Source organism: Hydra vulgaris, chromosome 02, assembly GCF_038396675.1.
Source record: "Hydra vulgaris chromosome 02, alternate assembly HydraT2T_AEP".
NCBI lineage: Eukaryota > Metazoa > Cnidaria > Hydrozoa > Anthoathecata > Hydridae > Hydra > Hydra vulgaris.
This window is the reverse complement of record NC_088921.1, coordinates 8,267,932-8,291,560: the sequence shown is the minus strand read 5'-3', so window position 1 is coordinate 8,291,560 and position 23,629 is coordinate 8,267,932. Positions and strand designations below refer to the sequence as shown.

Genomic DNA, 23,629 nt, shown 5'->3' with positions numbered 1-23,629 from the left:
AAAATAAAATTCCTTCACAATAATAATCATGGTGATAAAAACATGGAGGTGGGGGAATTGGAGTATGGCATATTTTTTGTATCAACATTCTCACTCCCCACCCCACTAAAATTATAGTAAGTCCGTCACTAAATATTTAAAGTCTAAATAAGAGTTTTTGAAAAAAATTCAACATTTTGTAGAAGAAACTAGAAATAATTTCAATAAAATTTGCTAATAAGCAAGTTATTTATTAAAAAAAAACTTTAATTCTGATTTCAGGGCCGACAACGCCAGGGGTGCATGCCCTCGTCTTTTTTTCTAGACGACTTTTTTTTATCATTTTTTTTTATAGTTTCTAGATATATAGAAGATTTTTTTAGAGACTGACGGTTGTGCCCTCCTACTTCAAAAACCGTCGGCCTTGGATTTAAGTAAAGGAAAACATTGTATATATAGAATGAAATGTGTATTTCTGACCTCCATTGGTTAAATATAATATTGAAATTATAATTTCGTTGTAGTCTAGCAACTTTTAGTTGAGTTTAAACAAAAGTTTTTTAACCAAAAGTTCTTTGATATTGATTTTTTAGTTTTACTACCAATTTCTATTCAGTTGAAGCAAATGTGAACTTTGATACTTTATATGATGTATTTTTTTGATAAAACACAATTATTTTTTAGATGGTAAAGCTAAATACAGGTAAAATTCTATGTAAAACTATATATAAATGTGTGATATTTTGAGTTATAAATATTTCAATAAAATACTCTGAGAAACAATTTCATTAAAGTTTTTTGTTGAACTTGATTTGGGGGCCTATTTTGATTAAAATTGACATGCTGATTCCAAACTAAAATTGTTTTTTTTCTAAGAAGTCAACTTTTTTCTCCACCCCTTGCGCTTTAGTTAAACAAATTTCACCGTAAAAGCGTTACCCGCTGATCACGATTGGATTCATTTACCCTACAATCTACAAAAATAGTTTGTCTGGGCTACAAGCTACTTTTTGTGTGAATTTTCAATTTTGTTAAAATATTTTTTATTGTTTTTAAAACATGTGAGTTTTACATTTAAATATTCCTGATGAAACTTGGTGATCAAGATAAGTCATGAGCCCCTTACAAAGTGTGCAAGTAATGTGTCAAATATTTACTTATGTGGACTAAGGGAACACAAGAAAAGTTAGCATTCGGAATTCCCAAGGTTTGGTGTAAGCAAAAAGATCATTCAACAGACTGTTACTTCTGTCTAGTAAAAGGCTTTAAATAAAAAAATAAAAGAAAAGTAGTTTATCCTAATTTATCATTAGGTTTAAGACCAACGTGTCATTCAAATGAAATTCCAGAGCCATTATTTAAACATTTATATCTTCTCTAGAAAAAAATTAGTGATGTTCAAGATGACACTGACAGGAAGGATGCAGATTTTGAACATCACAATTCAGCTCAGGGGATTTAATGAACTAGAGTTGAATGGTTTGGAACAGGATTTGAGCCTATCAAAAAAGCTTAAGAAATTCTAGCATCAAGACTAAATGAGAAAAACTTGTAAAAGAAGTAAAAGTATCTTACTTTCATACTAGAGAAAATATATTTCTGCAGTAGTTTCAAATTGAAGTGTTTTTGTGTTTTGCCATAAAATTTCAGGTTTACTTAAGGAATTGGGATTTTCAGACAACAACTTAATTGAATGGCGAATGTTCATTGATTGTTCAAAAAAGAGCTTGAAATGCGTCCGGCTTCATAATAGTAACTTATTTGTTGCAGTGTATACTGGGCATTCTGTTCATTCAGAAGAATCATTATCTAATCATAAATCGTATTGTGAAACACATGATTCAGAACGTATCGAACTTCCACCACCAAATTCAACAATGCAATTTAATAATCACAATAAATCAATGAGAGTTTCGTTTGTAGTATATGCTGACTTTGAAAGTTTTATCAAACAATCTGACACTTGTGAACCCAATCCGAATAAATCTTATACTAAACAATATCAGAAACATATTCCAAGTTCATTTTGTTATTGTATTAAATGTTTTGATGAAAGTTTTTATCAAGCAGTCCAGTCACATTTACTGCAAGTAGCGAAACAGAAGATGTTGCACAAATATTTGTTAATAGTTTACAAGAAGATATTAAGAAAATTTGTGATATGATTAAATTTCCAAAAAAATGATATTTACTAATGAAAAAAAGCATGATTTTAATGCAGCAATATTATGTCACATTTGTGGAAAAGATTTTGGAAAAGATAAAGTACGCCACCATTGTCATATTACTGGAAAATATAGAGGTCGGCTCATCAAAATTGTAACTTAAATTATAAAATTCCAATATTCTTTCCAGTACTGTTTCACAATTTATCTGGTTATGATTCTCACTTGTTTATAAAGAAATTATTAGGAGGAAAAGTGAGTTGTACGCCAAACAATAAAGAAAAGTATATTAGCTTTTCTACAGAAATTAAAGTCGATGAGTATATTAAAGAGGGTAAGATATTTGAAGTTAAACGCTAGCTTCGTTTCTTAGATAGTTATAGATTTATGCCTTCTAGTTTAGATGCTTTATCAAAGAATTTAGCAAAAGACCAGTGCAAAAATATTGGAAAATTATATTCAGACAAAAAATTAGATTTCTTACTCAGAAAAGGTGTATATCCATATGATTGGGTTGATTCTATTAATAGATTTAATGAGACACAATTACCACCAAAAGAATCATTCTTTTTAAAATTAAACGATGAAGATATAACTGATGATGATTACTCACATGCACAAAATGTATGGATAAGTTTAATCGCAAAACATTTAGAGATTATCATGACTTGTACAATGTTTCAGATGTGCTTTTACTAGCTGACGTCTTTGAAAATTTTAGAGATGTTTGTATGAATTGTTATAAATTAGATCCTGCTTGGTATTATACATCACCAGGATTAGCTTGGGATGCAGCATTGAAGAAAACAAAAATAAAATTAGAATTGCTAAGTGATTATGATATGATACTAATGATAAAGAAAGGTATAAGAGGTGGAATTAGCATGATATCAAACAGGTTAGGAGCTTCTAATAATAAGTACATGAGTGATGAGTACGATCAAAGCAAACCATCAACATTATCCAATGTTTAGATGCTAATAATTTATATGGATGGGTAATGAGTAAACCACTTCCAACACATGGTTTTAAATGGATAGATGAAAATGAAATAGAAAACTGGAAATCAATTCCATGTACACTAGAGGTAGATTTAGATTACCCTGAACATCTACATGATGAACGTAATGATTATCCTCTAGCACCTGAAAGATGAAATATTGATAAAATTGAAAAATCAGTCCCAAACTTGAATTATAAGGAAAAGTATATAGTACATTATGAAAATCTAAAATTATACGATTAAGATTAAGATTAATCTAAGATTACGATTAAAGATTACTAAAATTCATAGAGACGTAAAGTTTGAAGAAAGAGCATGGCTCAATGAATACATTAAACTAAATACAAACCTTAGAACTAACGCAACAAATGATTTTGAAAAAGACTTTTTTAAACTCATGAACAATTCAGTATTTGGAAAAACAATGGAGAATGTTAAAAACAGAGTTGATATTAGATTAGTAACAGACAAATATGTAGCTATTAAATTAGCATCAAAACCAAACTTTGAAAGTAGAACAATATTTGATGAAAACTTAATAGCAATACATATGAAAAAAACAAAATTAAAATATGCTAAACCAATTTGCTAAGGAATGTGTATTTTAGATTTGAGCAAAACTCTAATGTATGAATTTAATTATGATTACATAAAGAAAAAATATGCTGATTGAGCAAAACTATTATCCACAGATACAGATTCTTTAGCATACGAAATTAAAACAGAAGACTTTTATTCCGATATTTCTAAAAATATTGAAAGCAAATTTGACACAATTGAGTTTAACCCAAGCACCCAGCAATTAATAATGTAGGATTTAAAGTTGGTCTTAATAAGAAAGTAATAGGAATGTCTAAAGATGAGACTGGAGGAGCACAAATTGAAGAAATCGTAGGACTCAGATCAAAGTTGTATTCTTACAAAGTACATGGAAAAGATAACAAAAAATGTAAAGGAGTAAAGAAAAATGTTGTTTAAAAGTATATAACACATGAAGATTACAAAGATTGTTTATTAAATAAAAGACATCATATTAGGAAAATGAATGTAATAAGATCATATTCACATGAAATTTACACAGAAGAGGTCAATAAAATAGCATAAAGCGCAGAAAACAATGAAAGATTTTAGAAGATGGAATACACACATTAGCATATGGACACTACAAACTAAAAGAAAATAATTTAAGGCAGTAGGCATAAACTCAGACAGTAACCATAAACTCAGGCAGTAGGCATAAACTCAGGCAACAAGATATAATCAAATTGAAATCAATATATAAAAACTTTTATAAAATATATTATGTTATAAAAAATGTACAAATTTATAGATGTTGAAGGAATAATTCTACCCAATGAACCACTAACAAATTTTCAATTGATCAAAGCAGCAAAAAAATAAAAAAATAAAAATATTATAGAGGTGTATTTGTAAGAGATGAATTACCAAAAAATACACAAAGAAAAGAATGTGTAATATTAAATACAGGAGATTTAAGTACGCAGGGATTTCACTGGATTTGCTGGTACAAAGACGGAAATAAAAAACTAAGTTTTGACACTTATGGACTACCACCGCCTGTTGAAATTGTTAATTATTTAAAAAGTCCTGTTTATTATAATAGTGAAAGAGTTCAATTTGGAAATACCTCATTCTGTGGACACTTGTGTTTATATGTTTTGAAAAAGCTAGATGAGGGACATCATTTTCAGAAAATTATTAATAATTTATGGTAATTTTTTTATATCTTATATATAAAATGCCTGTCAATATATTTGGTACTACTACTTCAGATGTATATTTAGATGATTTATTAATATCTGAAGCTAATAACTTGTTGATTAGGAGAGATGGACAAAATAATGCAACTAGTAATATTAATATGATTTCTAATAAATTAATAAATGTAGCAAAACCTACTAACTCACAAGATGCTGCTACAAAGAATTATGTTGATAATAAATCACTTAATTTTAATGAATTAGGAATAATACTAAATTCAAGTTTAACGTGCCTTGGATTAAAATCCAAGACTATTCCATCAAGTATAGATGCTGATCCATCAACAGTTTTATACAATCTACTGGTCCTGGTATTCTTAGAAAACTATGGTTAGCATTCCAAGGATTAGATCCTGATATCAATGTTCCAGGTAATGTATTTTTTAGAATAAATGCAGATAATTTACTTTGCATAGGAGATTTTTCTACTTCAACATTAAGTGTTGGAGATAATAATGTTCCTTTAGATTGTGATGTATTGTTACTTGCGCCACTTTGTGGACCATTTTAATCAAACTCTTTTTAAGGTTGTAATGTACATACAGCTAATGCATTAGGAGGATAAATTACACTTGATATGCCATTTACTATTAGTCTAGTAATTCAATTATACAATAATACTAAAAAAGACGTTACATATTGAATACAACCCCATATTACAATGACTACATCAATACCTCGATCATTATCACCTATTAAATTATACTCAAAAACATTTAGATTTGAGAAAACAACTTATGATAAAGAGTATATCTTATTAGACACTACAGACAAAGCTGGTCAAGGTGTTTATCTTAAGAATATTAGAATGCATGTAATTGGATTATCTGGAAATTGGTGGGAATCTAGAGTGCGCATGTATGAAGCATATAATTCTCCAAAAAGTACGAACTATGTTATGAATACATTGAAACCCTATGATGGACCAGGTACTACAGTAGGATTTCCTGGATTTGATAATAATAGTGTATGCATATACGCTTCATCTGGTTTAGAAGAGTTTTATCTTTCTTCGTGGAACAGTGTTAATATTAGTTTATTTAACAATGAATCATCTGGACTATTGTATCAATCAAGTTCAGTAATTGGTTCGACAACTACTATCTCATTTTACAGAAATTTTACTGATTCCATGCCTAGTGTTCCTACTGGAGGAGATTAGTAGTTACATTAAACTCTGGTGATGCACAAGTTGGACAATCTGGAAGTTTTATTCTTAAGCTAAGTTCGAAGATCTAATGCAAAGTAGATTACATTTACGCCTAAGGTCTCAATGACCTAATGCAAAGTAGATTTCACTTAAAAAATCTTCGAATTTACATGGGTCTGAAGGATCTAATTCTTATGGGTCTGAAAGACCTACTTCTTATGGATCTAAAGGATCTAAAAATTGATTTAAAATTACAATAGCTCAGACTTTGTAAGAGAGTTTGTAAGAGAGTTTGTAACCAAATTAAAATAATATAATAATAATATGTTATGGTTGGTATATATATATTATTTTGGCTCAGTTGAAATAGTTGAAATATGATATGAGAATACGGATAGGTATATGGTTGAAATATAATATGAGAATATGGATAGGTATATGGTTGAAAAAAGAAAAGCTGGAACGCCCTTTTTTTACTGCTGATATTTTGACATAGCTTTGATGTTGCTATCAAATACGACAATACAATAATGTAAACATATATCTGTATTCTTCCCATCAAGTTTTTGCATTTTTCAGGTGTTTTAACGAGTATGAATTTATCGCATTGCTTAAAAAACTATACTTTTTCAATAGAAAAGTGTTTTTTTTGTTAAGTTATTCACCTCCCCAATGTCGAGACAGCCACTGAAGTCAAGGAGCCAAATTTTTAATTTTTTTTATGTGGTAACAAACTACTCTCAACTCTTTTAACTCCAAAACACAAACCTTGACGAACAAAATATAACCTAATACCAACAATAAATAAGTCAACGAGAATTACTAAGACTACATTGTCATTACTTGATAATATAGTTACTAACAATTTTTAAAACTGTCGTTTAGGAACGGGCATAATCAAAACTGATTTAACAGATCACTTTTCAATATTCTTAGTTACTGATAACATTACCCAAAATAATTCCCCCTCGAACTCAACAATTTTAACGCAACAGAACAATGAAAACTCCTTATTGTATTTTAGAACTCTTTTACCAGAAAATATCAATTTAATTCTTTTTTACAATCACATAAAGTCAATAATGCATATGAAATTCTTTTAGTGCAATTCTGTAAACAGTATGACATAGCATTTCCTGTTAAAAAAATAATGATAAAATCCATGTCTCTTTTAAACCCCTGGACGACCAAGGGACTAATAAAATCGTCTAAGAAAAAACAAAATCTTTATGTTAAATATTTAAGGCATAAAACATATAAAAATGAAATAAACTACTAAAACTATAAAAATTTATTATGCAAAGTTGTTGGAAAAAACCAACGGCGACACTAAAAAAACGTGGCATATAATTAAACAAATAATTCGTATTTACAAAATAAGCATTGACAAAATTAGTGTAAATGTTGTTAAGTCAGTTTTCGATATCATTGAACCGTCATTATTTCATATTTTTGACCTTTCTTTAAAACTAGGTGTTGTGCCAAAAAAAACTTAAAGTTGCCGTAATCACTCCAATTTTTAAATCTGGTGACGAAACTAATATTTCAAACGACAGACCTATATCCGTCTTACCTTGCTTCTCAAAATTATTGGAACAAGTTATGTATGACTTTATAACTATTTGATGTTAAACAGTTTGCTGTACAAAAACATTTTTGGTTTAAAAAATATAATTCAACTACAAATGATTTGTACCTAGCATCAAATATTTTAAATGTTATATTGTTTGCAGACGACTCTAATCTTTTTTATTCCAACAAAAACATAAAAGTTCTCTTTAATATATTGAATGAAGAACTGTTAAAAATAAACGAGTGGTTTAGGCTTTATTTAAATGTAGAAAAAACTATATTTATTTTAGTCTTTAAACCTAGTAAAGGTTCCTTTAAAATTACCAAATCTTTTAATTAATAAAATATTTATTAAAAGGAAACCAATCGTTAATTTTTTAAGAGTAATACTAGATGAAAATTTGTCATGGAAACCACATATAGAATAGATAGAAAATAAAATCTCAATAAATATTTCCATATTATATAAAACTACACCATATCTTAACACTGCTTCCTTGAAAAAAATATACTTTTCATTTATTCATAGTTTTATCTCTTACTGTAATACTGTATGGAGTAGTACTAGTTGTAGTAAATTTAAAAAAATTTATAGTAAGCAAAAACACTCATGCAGGACTGTATTTGGTGCACACAGAACTTTTCATTGTGAATCTCTTTTAAGGAAGCTAGGTGCCCTAAGTATCTATAAACTCAATATACACCAAGTTCTACAATTCAAGTTTAAAATAAAACATGGGCTTTCTCCTATTGTATTTCAGTCTTACTTTAGTGAAATCTCGCAAAGGTATCCTACTAAATTTTCAATTAACAACTTTATTGTACCAAAAACTAATTTAAAACTAAGTTCTTACCAAATCCAATACCGTGGACCGTTTCTATGGAAACACTTTTCAAAATTTATTACAAAAAAAATAAATATTCAAAACATCTCTTTGGAACAATTCAGGAAAGAATCTAAGAGTCTCTTATTAGAAAATGACTTTGATTTAAAATATCTCTTTTAAAATAAATATATAAATAATATAAATTATCTAAAATAATATTTATTGACACTACTTCTCTTTTGTTGCAGTTTTATTTTATTTAATTTTTTTTGTTAAAAAACTTTGATACCTTTATGTTGTTGTTAATCTTTGATATATTGCGTTATATTTCAACACTAATATTTATATTATATTAATATTTATATTGTAACTAACATGTGTAAAATTCTTACTAAGTACTTAGCTACTTTTCATTTTTGTATATAAACTAACAATTTTTTCAATGTAAATGGGGCTCGATGATGAGACAGTTGATGTCGTCTGCTTGCTCCAGCTCTCTTATTTATTAACACTTAATATTCCCCAGTGGGCACGGTACTTTTTTAAAACGTTTTTAAAACGTTTTTTAGACGTTTTTATAAGGTTTAAAACTAATAAAAACGTCCGTTTTAAAAACGTACTGTGCCCACTGGGACGGCAAATAATAATAAGAAAAAAAAAAAAAAAAATTGAGCGCGGTGTTTTCAAAGACCTGGTATGGATTGAACTTGGAACTTCAAGCTAATGATGCAAGCGCTCTATTACTACACTACTACCGTGCAAGCTCCAAACTTTTTTATGTTTATGGTTATATCAAAAAATAATGTTTTGCAAAGAATTGGAGTGATTAGAGCTTGGGAACAAAAAAGTCCTAATTTTTGGGCCCACCCAGCCCTTAAGGTGGGAGCAATAAGTTTATGAAATATTTTCTTCACTATTTTTATCTAAATTTATATTCATCAAAAAATTTCAAGTTTAATGCAATAATCTCTTATTTTTCAAAAACTATGACCATATAAAGTTTTAACCCCCCTCAATTTGAGGGGGCTGTAAACATTGCAGGGTCATAAAAACTGAACACTAAGAGATTATTTTATTACACTTGAAATTTATTGATAAATATGAATTTAGATAAAAATAGTAAAGAAAATATTTTACAAACTCGTTGCTCCCACATTAAGGGCTGAGTGGGCCCAAAAATTAGGGTTTTTTGTTCACAAGCTCCAATCACCCCAATTCTTTGAAAAACATTCTTCTTTGATATAAGCATAAACATACAAAAGTTTGGAGTTTGCATAATGTCTGTAAGTGTCAAAACTCAAACATCTAAAAATCCAGTGTACACCACTGATTACTGTAAAATCCCGATAAATGTAACCCTTGAACTTTATGTAACTTGCAGTATTTTTAAATTTCCTTTGAATCCGGTTTTTTATAAAAATCAATAACTCAAATAAGTCTAACCATTTTTTTTGTCTCTCGGTTGTTTAAGAGTTTAAACAATATTTATGGCACGTTAATGTCAAGGTTAGAAGTTTTGTTAAGAAATTTTTTATTAAATCTAAGAAAGATGATGATCGGTGCTTTGGATTTAAATAAGCTTTTCATTTTAGAAATATAATTTATTCTACGAAATGTTAGTTTAAAAAAAGTACTTTTATCTCATTTGATTGAAAAGATATTGCCTAAAGTTTACCGGGCTGATCAACCAGCCTCAACAGGGTATCAATGGATAAACGATTATGCATGATATAGAACTTAAGCGTAAGTAAGCGTGTCTATAGTTTATAAATATTTTATATTTTGTGTGGTACCTAAAGTGTTTCAAGAAGTCCTCACGGTCTTGTTACAAAGTAGGGGAGACCGGGGCTAGTTGGCTCGGTTTTTACTCTATGAGCTCCGTAGCCCTTACAGTACATTTCAGTACAAAAATATTAAAGTGTAGTCTTTAAGAGTATAAACTTGGGTAACTTATACAATTTGCATTCATTAACAAAAAAAAATTATTGGGGCCTTTCCGGGCCCTCAAAGAAAAAAAAAAAAATTTGCGCCAACTTACCGCACCACGGGGTAAGTTGACGCAAACTATAAAAATGATTATCAATGTACTATTAAGTGCAAAATAAATAGAAATTTTTTCCTATTTTGGGCAACAATTTTATCCAAAAAATTAATATTACTTTTTTTTTTTTTAGTTTTTTATATATTTTTATAATATAGTTTACATAGTTTACATTTTTATCTTTATAACTTGTTTGTGGTGAAAATGTTTACTTGCAGAACTTGTGTACCTTTACTTAGAAATTGGTTTTTCGAGTTTTAATATCCGGTTAATCTTGTTCAAATTCACAATTATTTTTAGTTGTTAAACATCCAAATCTTCAGTTTTTTTAGGAATTATTAGTCTTTTCTCTTTTCATCGCGATGTTCGTTTTTCAGTTTTAATAATATAACACTTCATTTTTTCTTCTTTTTTTTTTTTCTTCTTCTTCCTCTTCTTCTTCTTCTTCTTCTTCTTCTTCTTCTTCTTCTTCTTCTTCTTCTTCTTCTTCTTCTTCTTCTTCTTTTAAATCGTCTCAAGTTCTTGACAATCAATAAAGACCTAGATACTAAGAAATTGCTGTTTTGACCAATGTGTTCCGCTCTGATAATTTTTTTTTTTTAATTTTTTTTTATTGTTTGTATATATTTTTATTTTGTATGTATAAATTGTCCTCTTTTTTTTTAATATAAAGTTTTACATTTACAAATATTGGAATTTTTATACTTTTTATAAATTATAATATAGAATAGTTTAAATAAAAACTTGGTATCTGATAGAAGATCTAATGATCTTGTCGCTATAACCATAAATCGTTATAATAATGGTGGATAACCACAAAAAAAACCAAATTTAATAACTGTAATTATATTTTGAAAACCACTATTTGATTCAAGTTAATTTATATATTTTTTGCAACGTAAATATTGCTAAATACGTAGATCTTTCATAATAAGGCAGAAAATTGTCAAAATCACGTAAAAATGAAGCATTTAATACCTACACTTGCAACACGATTTATCAAGTTATAGTAATTTTTGAGCTTTGAAACTTTGCAATTTTCTGTCAACCAATGAAATAAAGAGAATGAATTAAAATCCATGAAAACAAACTATTTTTAGCATTTTTATTTAATATTTTGTGGTTTTTAAAATATTTTCAGGTGTTAAAACATTAAAAAAGCAAAAAATAAATGTATATTTCAAAAATTTTAATATTCATTCCCTTCATCTAGGTATTTTGAACAACTCCTAAAAATTTGAAGTAAATTGCTTGACCCAATCTTAAGATATCATGTTGCAAGTCAAGTTAAGTATTGTTAAAATGCAATTCTGAGAAAAAAAGAAAAACAAAATACAAAAGCAAAAAACTATTAAAATCCACCAGATAAACAAGACTTTTGTAATGAAGTTCCTTCTTTATTATCAATGCAACCTTTTTTTAATGCTTTTAACTTTTCTCTTCTTTTTTTTAACTTTGAAATCATATTTTTGAAACATGTTTTTTAAACGCTTCAGATCTTTTTGATGAAATGCCAATGAACTTTTTAAGTCAAATTTTACGTTAAGGAACTTAAAAACTCTGTTAAGACCACATGTACTATCGTTGAAGTAAAGAACTGCAGAACAAACACCCACTTCAAGCAAAAATCTTGTAACAAAAATATTTTTTGGACATCGAGACCATATTATGTTATTAAGTCCTACATTGCAACTTTGTGTCCCTCCATGAGTGCACTTTTTGAGAAGAAAATCATCAGATAAGTCATCAAAATCTTTTTTTATGACATCATAAATCCACACAGGAATATTTACTTAAGGCTTGTAAATGTCGACTTTTTCTTCACAGTTCTTCCACCTACACCAAATATTTAATCCTTTAAGGCATAGTATATGTCGTCGCAATTTATCTGGAAAGTTAGTACAATGATTTAGAACAGCTCTTATACCTTTTTTCATTTGGTATACTTTTTCATCATCGTTTAAATTTTTATTGTTTGCAATTTCTCTTATCACTATACCAAAATAGTTTTGAATAGTGTTTATAGAATTATTGGTGAGGTTTCCAACACCTGTTAATTTTTTCCCACAAATACTTTGCTTTCTTCGCTCTCTTAAACGATTTCCCACACGCTTTTGTATATGCCCAACACATTCAGGTTTTTGCACTTCAACTCCATATTTACTATATGGTTTGCTATTAACAACATCATTGAATGATGAAGAATCACCATCACCCAAATAGTGCTTATAAATTACCCCATAGTTATTTACGGATCTAGAAAATATTTCTACTGCACCAGTACCTTCCATAGCTCCTGAAGGTTTGGAATGATTTAGGTGACATTTGTGATTAGCTTTCCAAGAGTTATACAAAGGATGATTCACTTTGTTTTTCCATATTTGACATACCCTGCAATATTTACTAAGTACTGCAAAGTCAATGCAACTCCCTTCACTTCTTGCTGTTACTACTCCATTTAAAGAACCGTGACCTCGTTTTTGCCACATCCCATCAATAGAAACTTTAATTAAAGCTTCTCCAGTAGTTGTTTTATTTGGTGAAATATTTTTTTCTTTATTAGCAGCATTTTTCATAGACTGTAACGCAGCTGAATGGTAAGCCTTTGATAACGTTTTCATTGAATTTTAAACGCATTTTTTTGCATACATGACATACTCATTATACGAGAGAAATCTTTTATAGCTTCATGCCCTTTACCTATTTCGCGAAAAGCTATTCTTGTTTTTATATTCACGTCAAATAAATTTCTTCCTTACTTTGAATTACTTTTATAAACTTGATTTGAAGTGTATCTATTGAGCTCATATTTACATTCATTGCAACTTATAATTAATTTGTGTGAAAACCCCATTCTAAGTGCTGAATCATCATTAATTACCATGTTACTTTCACAATTTGGACATATACAAAATTTCTCAATAATATCTTTAAGAATTTGAAAGTTGAAAAGAATGTAGTAGTTGTTTTCAGTGTCCGTATTATTGTTAAACCTGAGCTTTTTAGAATTGACACAAGTTGATTGAAATGGTATTTGACTCTTGTTTTTAGTACACTTTTTTAAAAAAACCTTCTTAATTAAATCTTCTTTTTCTTTTTCGTTCACTATTTTTTTTATTACTCATTACTATAAAATGTATATATATATAAATACTATCTTTGGTTGAAATGTAAATAAAATTTGTTGTCCGAATCGCTATAAATGCAAACAAAGCTCCTTGAACTAACTGTTAAACTATAAATATTTTAGTATGAGGACATACAGTAATCAATTGCAAACCAAGCTGGCTTAATAAACCATATAGTGTTTAAATTTTTAGGCAGTTGATCAAAAAGAGAAGCATTTATAGGGTTGTTGAAAATGACTTGACAAAAAAAAATGCAGTTGCTATGGACGTTGCTAATGACGCTTTTTTATACTTACCTTCAAACTATCCAACACACAATAATTTTTAGAATGAGTTAGATAAAGCTAAGTTTATCATAAATAAAATGGATCATCGAAGCATTATATCACTTAAATATCTTAAAATTGATTTTTTCGTAAAAAAAAAGTTTTGTTTTGTGGTTATCCACCTTGAGCTATTAATAAATATAAACAAATAAAAATGACAAAATACAAAAACAAAAGAGCTTTTAAAAATAAAAAATTTATTTATATAAATTTTTTATTTTTAAAAGTATTTCAAAATATTGTCATTAAAAAGAATGAATTCTTTTAATTTCTTTTTAAAGACTGGGCAGGTAATTGATAAATCAAAATTAGGTAAAATGATTTTGATCCAGAGATTTGGTGCACGATAAGCTATACAGAACTGATTGAATTTTGTTCGACAAAAGGGTTCATATAGTGAGTTATCATTTCGTAGTGTATACTTATTTTTTGTTTTTAAGGTAATAAAATCTTTAAAAATGTGTAATGACGGATTGATTTTACATTGAAACATAAAACATGATATTTTATATACATTCACTTCATAAATATTAAGTACTTTTTTATTTTTGAATAAAAACCTTGAATGCGTAAGTCGATTTTCAAAACAAACTAAGTGTATTGCATGTTTCTGACGATGATAAAGAGTACGCAACTTACTTTTGCTTGTACTTCCCCAAGCAATATTTGCATAGTTAATACAACTATGTATAAATGAGTAATAGAGTTGGATTAAAATGGTTTTGTTTAAATAATTTCTTGACTTATAAAGTACTCCTATATTTTTAGAAACTTTAGTGCAAAATAGTCAATATGCGGTTTCCAGATAACATTCTCATCAAGATAAATGCCAAGAAAACTAGTAAAAGTTTCCCGTTTTTATTTCAAGTTTATCAATAAGAAATTTTGGCATGGTTGTTGGTAAAAACGTTTTTAGATGTAGGGTGAAACAGAATGTATTTGGTTTTTTCAAGGTTTAAGGTTAATTTGTTACATTTAAACCACTCAGATACGCATTTAAGTTCTTTATCCATATCAGAACACAGCTCATTAATATTACAATTTGATAAGAACAAATTCGTATCATCAGCAAACATAATACTCCGAAGATTAGCTGCTTTACTTAAATCATTAATATAAATTAAAAACATAAGAGGACCTAGAATAGAGCCTTGTGGAACACCACAGGTTATTTCAGTACAGCCACTTTGAAGGCCATCATTAGAGGCTATCATTAACAAATTGCTTTCTATTTGATAAGTAACTATGAAACCATTTTAGCATATTGTTATTAATTCCATAGTATTCTAGCTTTTAAAGCAATATTTTATGGTCAACGGTATCGAAAGCCTTCAAAAGATCAATAAAGACTCCTAAGGTATATTGTTTTTTTTCGAAAGATTCTGAGATTTCCCTAACAAATTGAATAATTGCGTGCTCAGTTGAAATATTTTTTTTAAAGCCAATAACTTTCGCAATTTTCAATTGATCCGGGAAAACTCCTTGTTTCATAAGTGCATTAAATACTTTATAATGAATATTTTTCAGACTTTCATAGCAATCTACAACTATGTTACCACTTACTTCATCAGCACCAATAATTTTATTTCTTTCTAGAGATTTAAAGGCTCTATCAAGCTCGTCCTGGGATAATTCAGAAGAATACTCATTGTTATAATAAGATTTATTTATAGGACAAAAGTAGTCTTCAAACAAACTCTCTGTCATAAGATTTTTTTTAGAGAGATGGGTTCCCATTTCAGTAAAAAATTTGTTAAAAATGTTTGCAATTTCGCTCGGTTCACATATATTTACATCTTCAAATTTTATAGTTTGTGGTAAAGAGCTTAAGTGATTTTTTGAATTTCCTGTTATTTCTTTTATTATTTGCCAGGTGCGCGTGGAGTTGTTTTTAAATTTATTGATCAGATTAGAATAATATTTTTTTTTTAGATTTTTACGAATTTTTTCAAATAAATTTTTATAATTTTTATATATTTTTTCATATGCAGAAGATTTGCAGAAGGTAGTCTTTAAATATTTTATATACAACTTTTGCTTTATTTTCGAAGATTTTTTTAAGCCTTTTGTAATCCAAGGACTGTTAAAAGTTTTATGACTTATTAATTTTTCACATACTGGAAAGTTCGCGTCATATACTAAGTAGAATGTTTCGAAGAATTTATTATAAATAGTACTAGCATCTTCATTAAAGTTGATATGCCCCCAATAAAGTAATGATAGTTGATGTTTAAAATCATTTATTTTTTTGTCGTTATAAATACGTTTTTTTACAGTTCTATTTTCTTTAATTTTATTAGATAATGTTGTGTTAAAGGTTAGGAAAATAGGGAAGTGGTCCGATAAATGAGTTTTTATGATTTACCTTTTTGGATGGAGTTATTAAAGATATCTGTAGTAAAAATATTGTCAATGAGGGTTGCAGAATTCTTAGTTACTCTAGTTGGATGATTGACTAGGGGAACTGCGCGTGCTAAAAAAATTTTATCATAGAAACTTCTAATTTTTTTGTCGTCGTTATAAATAAAACAGTCCATATTAAAATCCCCAATTATAAAGTTTTTCTTTCTTTTGTTGTTACCAGCGTGAACTATATTACGTTGCAAATAAGAGCTAAAATTTTCGCACGCGCCGTCAGGTGGCCTATAGCAGCTGCTTATAAGTATGTTTTTTCCTTTGTTAATAATTAATTCAATTGTTGCGATCTCTTTTTCTTTGTCAGAAACGCTCAAATCGCTTCTAACTTTATATGCAATGTTTTCTTTAACGTATATCAGAACTCCTACACCACGTTTATTTGTTTGTCTTTCTAATGGGACTAATTCAAATTCTTAAAAAGAAAATTAGAATTATTTTCAAGTTCGAAAGTAGAGCACCAAGTTTCCGTAACACATATAATATTAAAAATGTTTTCAGTTTCTTCTCGAAAATGCCGAAAGTTTTCATTATTTTTGCTTAAACTCCTTATATTAATGTGGAGGATTCTGATTTTTCCGCTGTTTATATCATTTACATTTTTAAAAAGAAATTCTTTAATGGTGCTGGGGTAATGATATAAACTGTCCGTGTAGTATCACTAAAAAAATTTACATCTGGGTCTGCGTTTTCATCTAATATAATGTATTTTTCGTAAAAATTATAGGTTAGCGATTGAAAGTCATTCATTTTTATAATTATTTTTTCATGTGCACAGGTTTAAAGATTTTCTTTTTGTTATTGTTATTATTAATTGCGTGTTATCAGTTTGTTATAGACTACTTTTGCATACTTACCTGAGGATCTTAAATTCTTTAGCTTTTGCAAAGAGTATTTTCCTTTTTTCAAGATTATTTTTCTTTTTCTAGCTGGTACCAAATATAAGTCCGTATAACAGTCAAAACAGTATCCCACTTTTTATCTGTGAAAAAAAATACTTAAAAATATATATATTTTTAATTTTTTTGTAAGAATAAGTTTTTTCAATACTGTTAAAAATTAAAAAAAAAAAAATTAATTTTATAAAAATATATTTTTTCCATAGTAAATGCTATGAGCCAACTTTCCCCATGAAAATTTTGCCAACTTACCCCGAAAGCCTTTTTTTTTCAATAAACAGTCTATAGATCCAGAAAAACGGTAACTTTGAAAAAAAGTCTGACTGGATATAGTAAACCAATTGTGACTGGAACTTTTACAATTATACTACTGTATTCTTGTAAAGTAAAAAGGAAGCGATGTTCCAAAAGTTACGTTTTTGTCCAAAAAACGCATAAATCCTAATTTCCCATGCGCATGCGCGAATCCTGACAATACTATAGTGAATGATAAAATGATCAATTAGGAAGGTTCTGTGTAATTTTTGTCACTTTCTGATGAAAGACTCTGAAGATAAACGCAGTTCATCAACTTACTCCTGCGGCCAACTAGCCCCGGTCTCCCTTAACACTCTGTGAAAAAGCATATTACGTAAGAGCATTTAACTAGGAAATTTATGCCTTTTTCTTTACCAATGTTGCTTGTCTGGCCAGAGTTGGTATAGAATCTTGATAATAACATTTCCAAAAAAAGTATACTATGTTTGCAAGAAAAGTTTGAAATAATTACTCATTTAAATCAGGAAAATTTATTAAATAAAAATCTGAATTAATTTCTAAATGTAGCACGAAATAAATACCTCTTGAAAAATTATAAAAACAAATGACCAAATTGAACTTTCCCAATTCCAAAGAAATTTATTTAATAATTACTTTCTGTAACTTCCCGTTAACCAAAAAAAAAATATTAATTAAAATTTTTTTATAATAATTTATAACTTCCTGTAAAATATTTTTTTCTATAAATTAAATTTTTTTTGAGATTTAGTAATTCTTTCTGATGATCAAGCAATGGTGAAACTTCAAATTGAAGAAAAAAGTTGGATAAGTGTTTTTTACAAATTTTTATATATACATATATATATATATATATATATATATATATATATATATATATATATATATATATATATATACATATATATATATATATATATATATATATATATATATATATATATATATATATATATATATATATATATATATATATATATTGATGTTGTATGATTAAGTATTAAAAATACTAAACTCTTGATTGTTGTAAAGTGCTCAATATTTAAGAAAATATATATTTTTTCAAAAACAGAGCGTTTTATAATAAAATTTTAGAAAAAACAACTTTTAATGGAACTTAAAGTTTCATGCCTATCGGCAATCATCAGCCATGAAGTACAAAATCAAAAATATAAAAAACCGTTTAAAAATTACAAACTGCGGTAGAATGAGTTCTGACCACTGATCTCAAAATATAACTGGATAGCTGGTTCTATTGTTTTTTCCGAAAAAAGTTGAAGCTAAAATTGGCCTCCCAAGATGGCGGCGATTTTAGTTCCTAGCGGTGAAACCGATATACATTTTAAATGGCTATATCAAATTACAAAAAAAAAATAATTAAATAAGCTTATAAATTTGTTAAAAATAAAAGAAATTTTATAAATATTAGAGAAAAAAAGAAATTATTTGTTTGTATAATTGAACTTATTAATAAATGGCATTTACTAAAAAATTATAAGCCTTATAGTTTTTAGTTCCCAATGCTGTATGCTAAAAGGTTAATAACATAACAGTATGATAAACGGCAATAATTTCTACCCTCTATATTCTCTACTACTATATTCTTTATTTTTTGTAGCAAGATGCCATTTTGTACAAATTCTACATGAATTGTTAACTGAGTGCTGTGAGTATACAAAAACTTAGGGGTTCCTCCTAGAATTATATTATACTTGAATTCTATTATTGCATAAACTATTTGAATAAAATATTATTAAGTGTCACTTATACTGGTAAAAAAAAACCAGATCCGAATTATAGTTACTTAGAACTTTTAAAAAAAAATAAAAAGTAAATAATAGTTTCTTATAGTTTGAAGGATAATCACTCAATACAATTGAAGAAACAAATGTATATAAAAATACATTTGTTTGAAAAAAATTTATTTATATCTTTATATAGAAATGTTCAAAACATTTCCTCCTCTTTGAAATATCTCCTTAACTTTAATTAAATATCCTGCTTACTTGCTGTTAAGTATTATGGTTATATATTACAGCTTGCTGACTTTTTTATATTAATGAACTGTAAATAGCTGTTGAATAATTTTATAAATATGTTGTTGAGTTTATTTGCATAATAGATTGATTATATGACATTAAATTCAAGAAAATGATTTGCTAAAGAATATCATTAGTCTTAAAGAGATTACTGCTACACAAATGATCTTGTATAATCGAAAAACTGATTTCATTGGATATTTGGCAGCAATTAAATCTGCTCAAGGTATTTCTTGACTGGGATGAAAAAGAAGGTTCACCATTAAATTATTTATTATCATTTAAGCTCAGTCAAAACATCTAGAGCTCTTTTTTGGTGCTGCGAGATCTGCAGAAATATTTAACAGCAATATCAATTGCCAACAATTCACATATAAATAACTTTTTATGCAAAGTACCGTTCAATTTTCAAATGAAAACTGCAGCATCAGAGATAAAACTCATATATATGTTTTGACGATTCTTTTAGTGATTTTAGTACTAAAATATCTTTTACTGAAATTGAATTAATAAGAAAATATGATTTGTTGGAGAGAGAACCAACAGTTAGTGATCACAATAATGCAGATATTCCAAACTGCAACAATCTATTTGAATACAAAAAAACTTTGATCCCATCTATTGCTGGATATGTAGATAAAATGACTTCAAAAAAAATATCCTCATTAAATGTCAGAATGCACTAGTACTCCTTTTTCATTTAAAACAAAATAGCTTTTTAAAATTCAAAGACATAGGAGGTTTGATTAAACCAACCATAAGTATTATATGCAAAGAAACAGAAAGTGTTTCCAAATTAATTGGTTGTTTTAATAGATCGCCTCTTTCCAAATGAAATTGAATTTTAAAATGCATTAGCAAGTGTTGCTTTGAGATCAGTCGATTTCTTGAAAATAATAATTGATCTAGCTCCTCATGTTTGACTCAACTATAAGTGATAACAATATATTTTCCTTGTTTTAGCTCATTTGGCAGTTTAGCTGCCAAATTAACTAGAAATATATATATATATATATATATATATATATATATATATATATATATATATATATATATATATATATATATATATATATATATATATATATATTATATATAATAATAATATAAGACACAAATAACTATATAAAAAAATTCTAGAAGGAACCCCTGAGTTGTGTGTACTCACAGAGCTCAGCTAATAGTTCATGCAGCATTTGTAAATTTGTGATATCTATTTGAAAAACTAATTTCATAATAGTTTATTTTAAAAAGATATTTAGCTGCCTACCATGCTAGGTATGTTACATGAAATTTTTAAATTAATTATTTTATAGATTGTTATATATCATTAGAAAGAGCTATAATTCAGTATTTTAATGGTGAAAAAATTAAGAAAATCGTAACAAATTTTTGATATATGGATTTCTTGAAGAAACTGTGGTCAAAATTAAGTTATTCTTAACGTAAATTGTTATAACTTTGTCAATTATTATCAAAACGCCTACCACTTGGTATCAAAAGAAAGGTGTAAAAGTGAACTACAAATTTTTAATAGTTTTGAGCAACAGGGCGTATTTAGGGGGCTAGAGGGGGCACCAAACCACCACCTATACCGTCTAAAAAATCATTTTTTTAAAAAGAAAATGAGCTTATCTTTACAAAATTTGTAATTTTTAAATTTAACAAACTGATTAAATTTGCTTCCAGACCATTGCCAAATATGAGATGTGTATTTTTGAGTTAAGGGTGGATGGTGGTGTGATGGTAACACATCATATTATCAAAAATGACAAATTAACAAAAATATCTCTATTTTTATTAAAATAAATAAATCTAATACAAAATTCAAAAATTTAATTTCACTTCTTTACAACATATATTAATGGTATAAAGATTGACTTTGGGTAAAGGGCGTATGCCCCCCTCCGCCTTTTGAACCTAAAAAAAATTTAAAAAGTGTTTTAATAATTTTAATAAATTTAAACTGATACTATTTAAAATAATGGAAATTAGTATAAAATTTTTTTTACCACATTACCAGAGGCATCAAAGAATCTATATTTTTATAAAACAGAGCATTGTAACCGTTTCCCTCTTTAATCTAAAAAAAAAGAAAAACTAAATATTATTTTGAAAGAAAAATTGTTATTAATTTGTCTTGGCTTTTAGTTAATGATTAAAAATTTAAGTTTCAATAATGAAATTTAATAATCATTGTTAACGATAGACACGACGAGAACGTAAGTCAGAGCCGTCTATCATAAAGTTGCAAATCACATCATTTGCAATTTGGACATTCCATGCCAAATCAGCATGACATGTCACTTTTTATTTTTGATTCTGCAAGTTTTCACATTATTTTGAATTTTTTTTTTTGTCAATTAAACCTAAAATCATTAAAAATAAAGGTAATTAAAAAACTACTCTATTTAATCCAATATAGTGAAAAAATTATTTAATGTATCCAATATTTTGCATTAACACTTTAAAAATTACAACATGTAATTTGAAAGAATATACATTAAATTTCATTTGCATTGTATATTGAATCTCCAAAAAAATCTATTCGATATTTACTAATACAACTTTTTAATACATGTGAAAACTAACAAAGGCATAAAAAAGTTTACATGTGCAGGCTAACCTGAACTGACTTGGTACCTTTTTGCAAGTCACACCACTTGCAGGTACCATTTTGCAAGTCACATCACTTGCAGTACCTGTTTTGCAAGTCACACAACTTGCGGGTACCATTTTGCAAGTCACACCACTTGCAGTACCTGTTTTGCAAGTCACACCACTTGCAGGTACCATTTTGAAAGGCACATCACTTGCGGTACCTAATTTGCAAGTCACACCACTTGCAGATACTTTTTTGCAAGCTACACCACTGCAGTACCTGTTTTGCAAGTTACACCACTTGCAGTATCTAATTTGCAAGTCACACCACTTGCAGTACTTGGCTTGCCTATTTTGCAAGTCTATCTTACCTATTTTACAAGCCACGCCTATTGCTGGTGCTTTATTTATATACATATATATAATATACATTTATATAACATTTAACTTTATTTATATATAATATACTTACATCACAAACTAATATTATTACAGTTTATTACATGTTCACTTAAAAAACAACAGTCATTTTATGAAAATATCAACTCTCCGGATATAACATCAGCTGCAAGCTGGAGTTTTTTCATGCAATAGTCAAAAGCTTCTGAATCAGTTTCATCTTTTTTCCAGTACGAGATAGTGTAAATTCTGTCTTCATTCCTTTTATTTATTTTTTCTACTCTCCCATCATACAAGACAGACTTCAATTTGTCTGTGTCGTACCATTCGTGACAGAGTTTTCTGCCTACAATTTTTTCGGACATAACCGCATCTAAATCATCAAGTTGCTTTGTAGGCAAGTGTTTATATAAAATTTTTATTTCATTGTTAGTTAGAACTTGCAGCTCTCGCTCTAACTTTTTTTTTTTGTTTTTCATCCATTTTTTGACGCTTGCATGCCTGTCTTTTAGAAATTTCTGCTCGAATTTCAGCATACTTTAATCGATTTATCATTCTTTCTTTACGAGCTGCATGAACTGACCATGAAACAACATTTTCTCTAGATAATTGGTTAAGGCTATCCAGATAATCTAAAGTCTTATTCTTTTTTGATCTTAACTTGGAAGATATATAACAAATTGACGCATTAGGTGATCGTTCTTTGGCATCACTAAACATACCCATTAACTCTTCACTATCTATATTGTGAAGTCTTGCACTTGCTGTCTCTTCTTTGAGCATCTCAGTAACTGTAATCAAGAAATACCTCTTATATTGTCTATTCAAAACATCTTCCACCGCAACAAGACATGAAGAAATCATTTTGATAAGCTGTGCATCAATAGAACATATACTTGTTACAGATTCTAAAACATTTGGGATAAGAGGATTTCCAAAAAAATCGGTTGTTCTGCATAACAGTGCGCCTGGATCAGATTTGCAATTTTTAATTATTTGCAAAACATCTTTTACTACCTGAATACCAG

General features: G+C 28.0%; 2 protein-coding genes across 2 annotated transcripts; both read right to left on the bottom strand.

The window, feature by feature from the left end:
* Positions 1 to 10,897: 10,897 nt before the first annotated feature.
* LOC136075794 (uncharacterized) lies at positions 10,898 to 13,139 on the bottom strand. The gene is made up of 2 exons (XM_065789231.1): positions 12,359 to 13,139; positions 10,898 to 11,031 (listed from the first exon to the last, which is right to left on the bottom strand). Exons 1-2 carry the CDS (start codon positions 13,137 to 13,139, stop codon positions 10,898 to 10,900), a joined length of 915 nt encoding a protein of 304 aa, XP_065645303.1.
* Positions 13,140 to 15,265: 2,126 nt separating this feature from the next.
* On the bottom strand, positions 15,266 to 15,709 carry LOC136075793 (uncharacterized). The gene has a single exon (XM_065789230.1). It carries the CDS (start codon positions 15,707 to 15,709, stop codon positions 15,266 to 15,268), a length of 444 nt encoding a protein of 147 aa, XP_065645302.1.
* Between the last annotated feature and the right edge of the window lie 7,920 nt (positions 15,710 to 23,629).

Excerpts from the sequence above, each read along its gene's own strand:
- LOC136075794 (XM_065789231.1), bottom strand. The coding sequence starts at position 13,139 with ATGAAAACGTTATCAAAGGCTTACCATTCAGCTGCGTTACAGTCTATG. Across the intron at positions 11,032-12,358 it reads TAAAGGATTAAATATTTGGT|ACGATTTAAAAGAAGAAGAA; the intron begins GTAGGTGGAAGA and ends CAAGAACTTGAG.
- LOC136075793 (XM_065789230.1), bottom strand. The coding sequence starts at position 15,709 with ATGGGAACCCATCTCTCTAAAAAAAATCTTATGACAGAGAGTTTGTTT.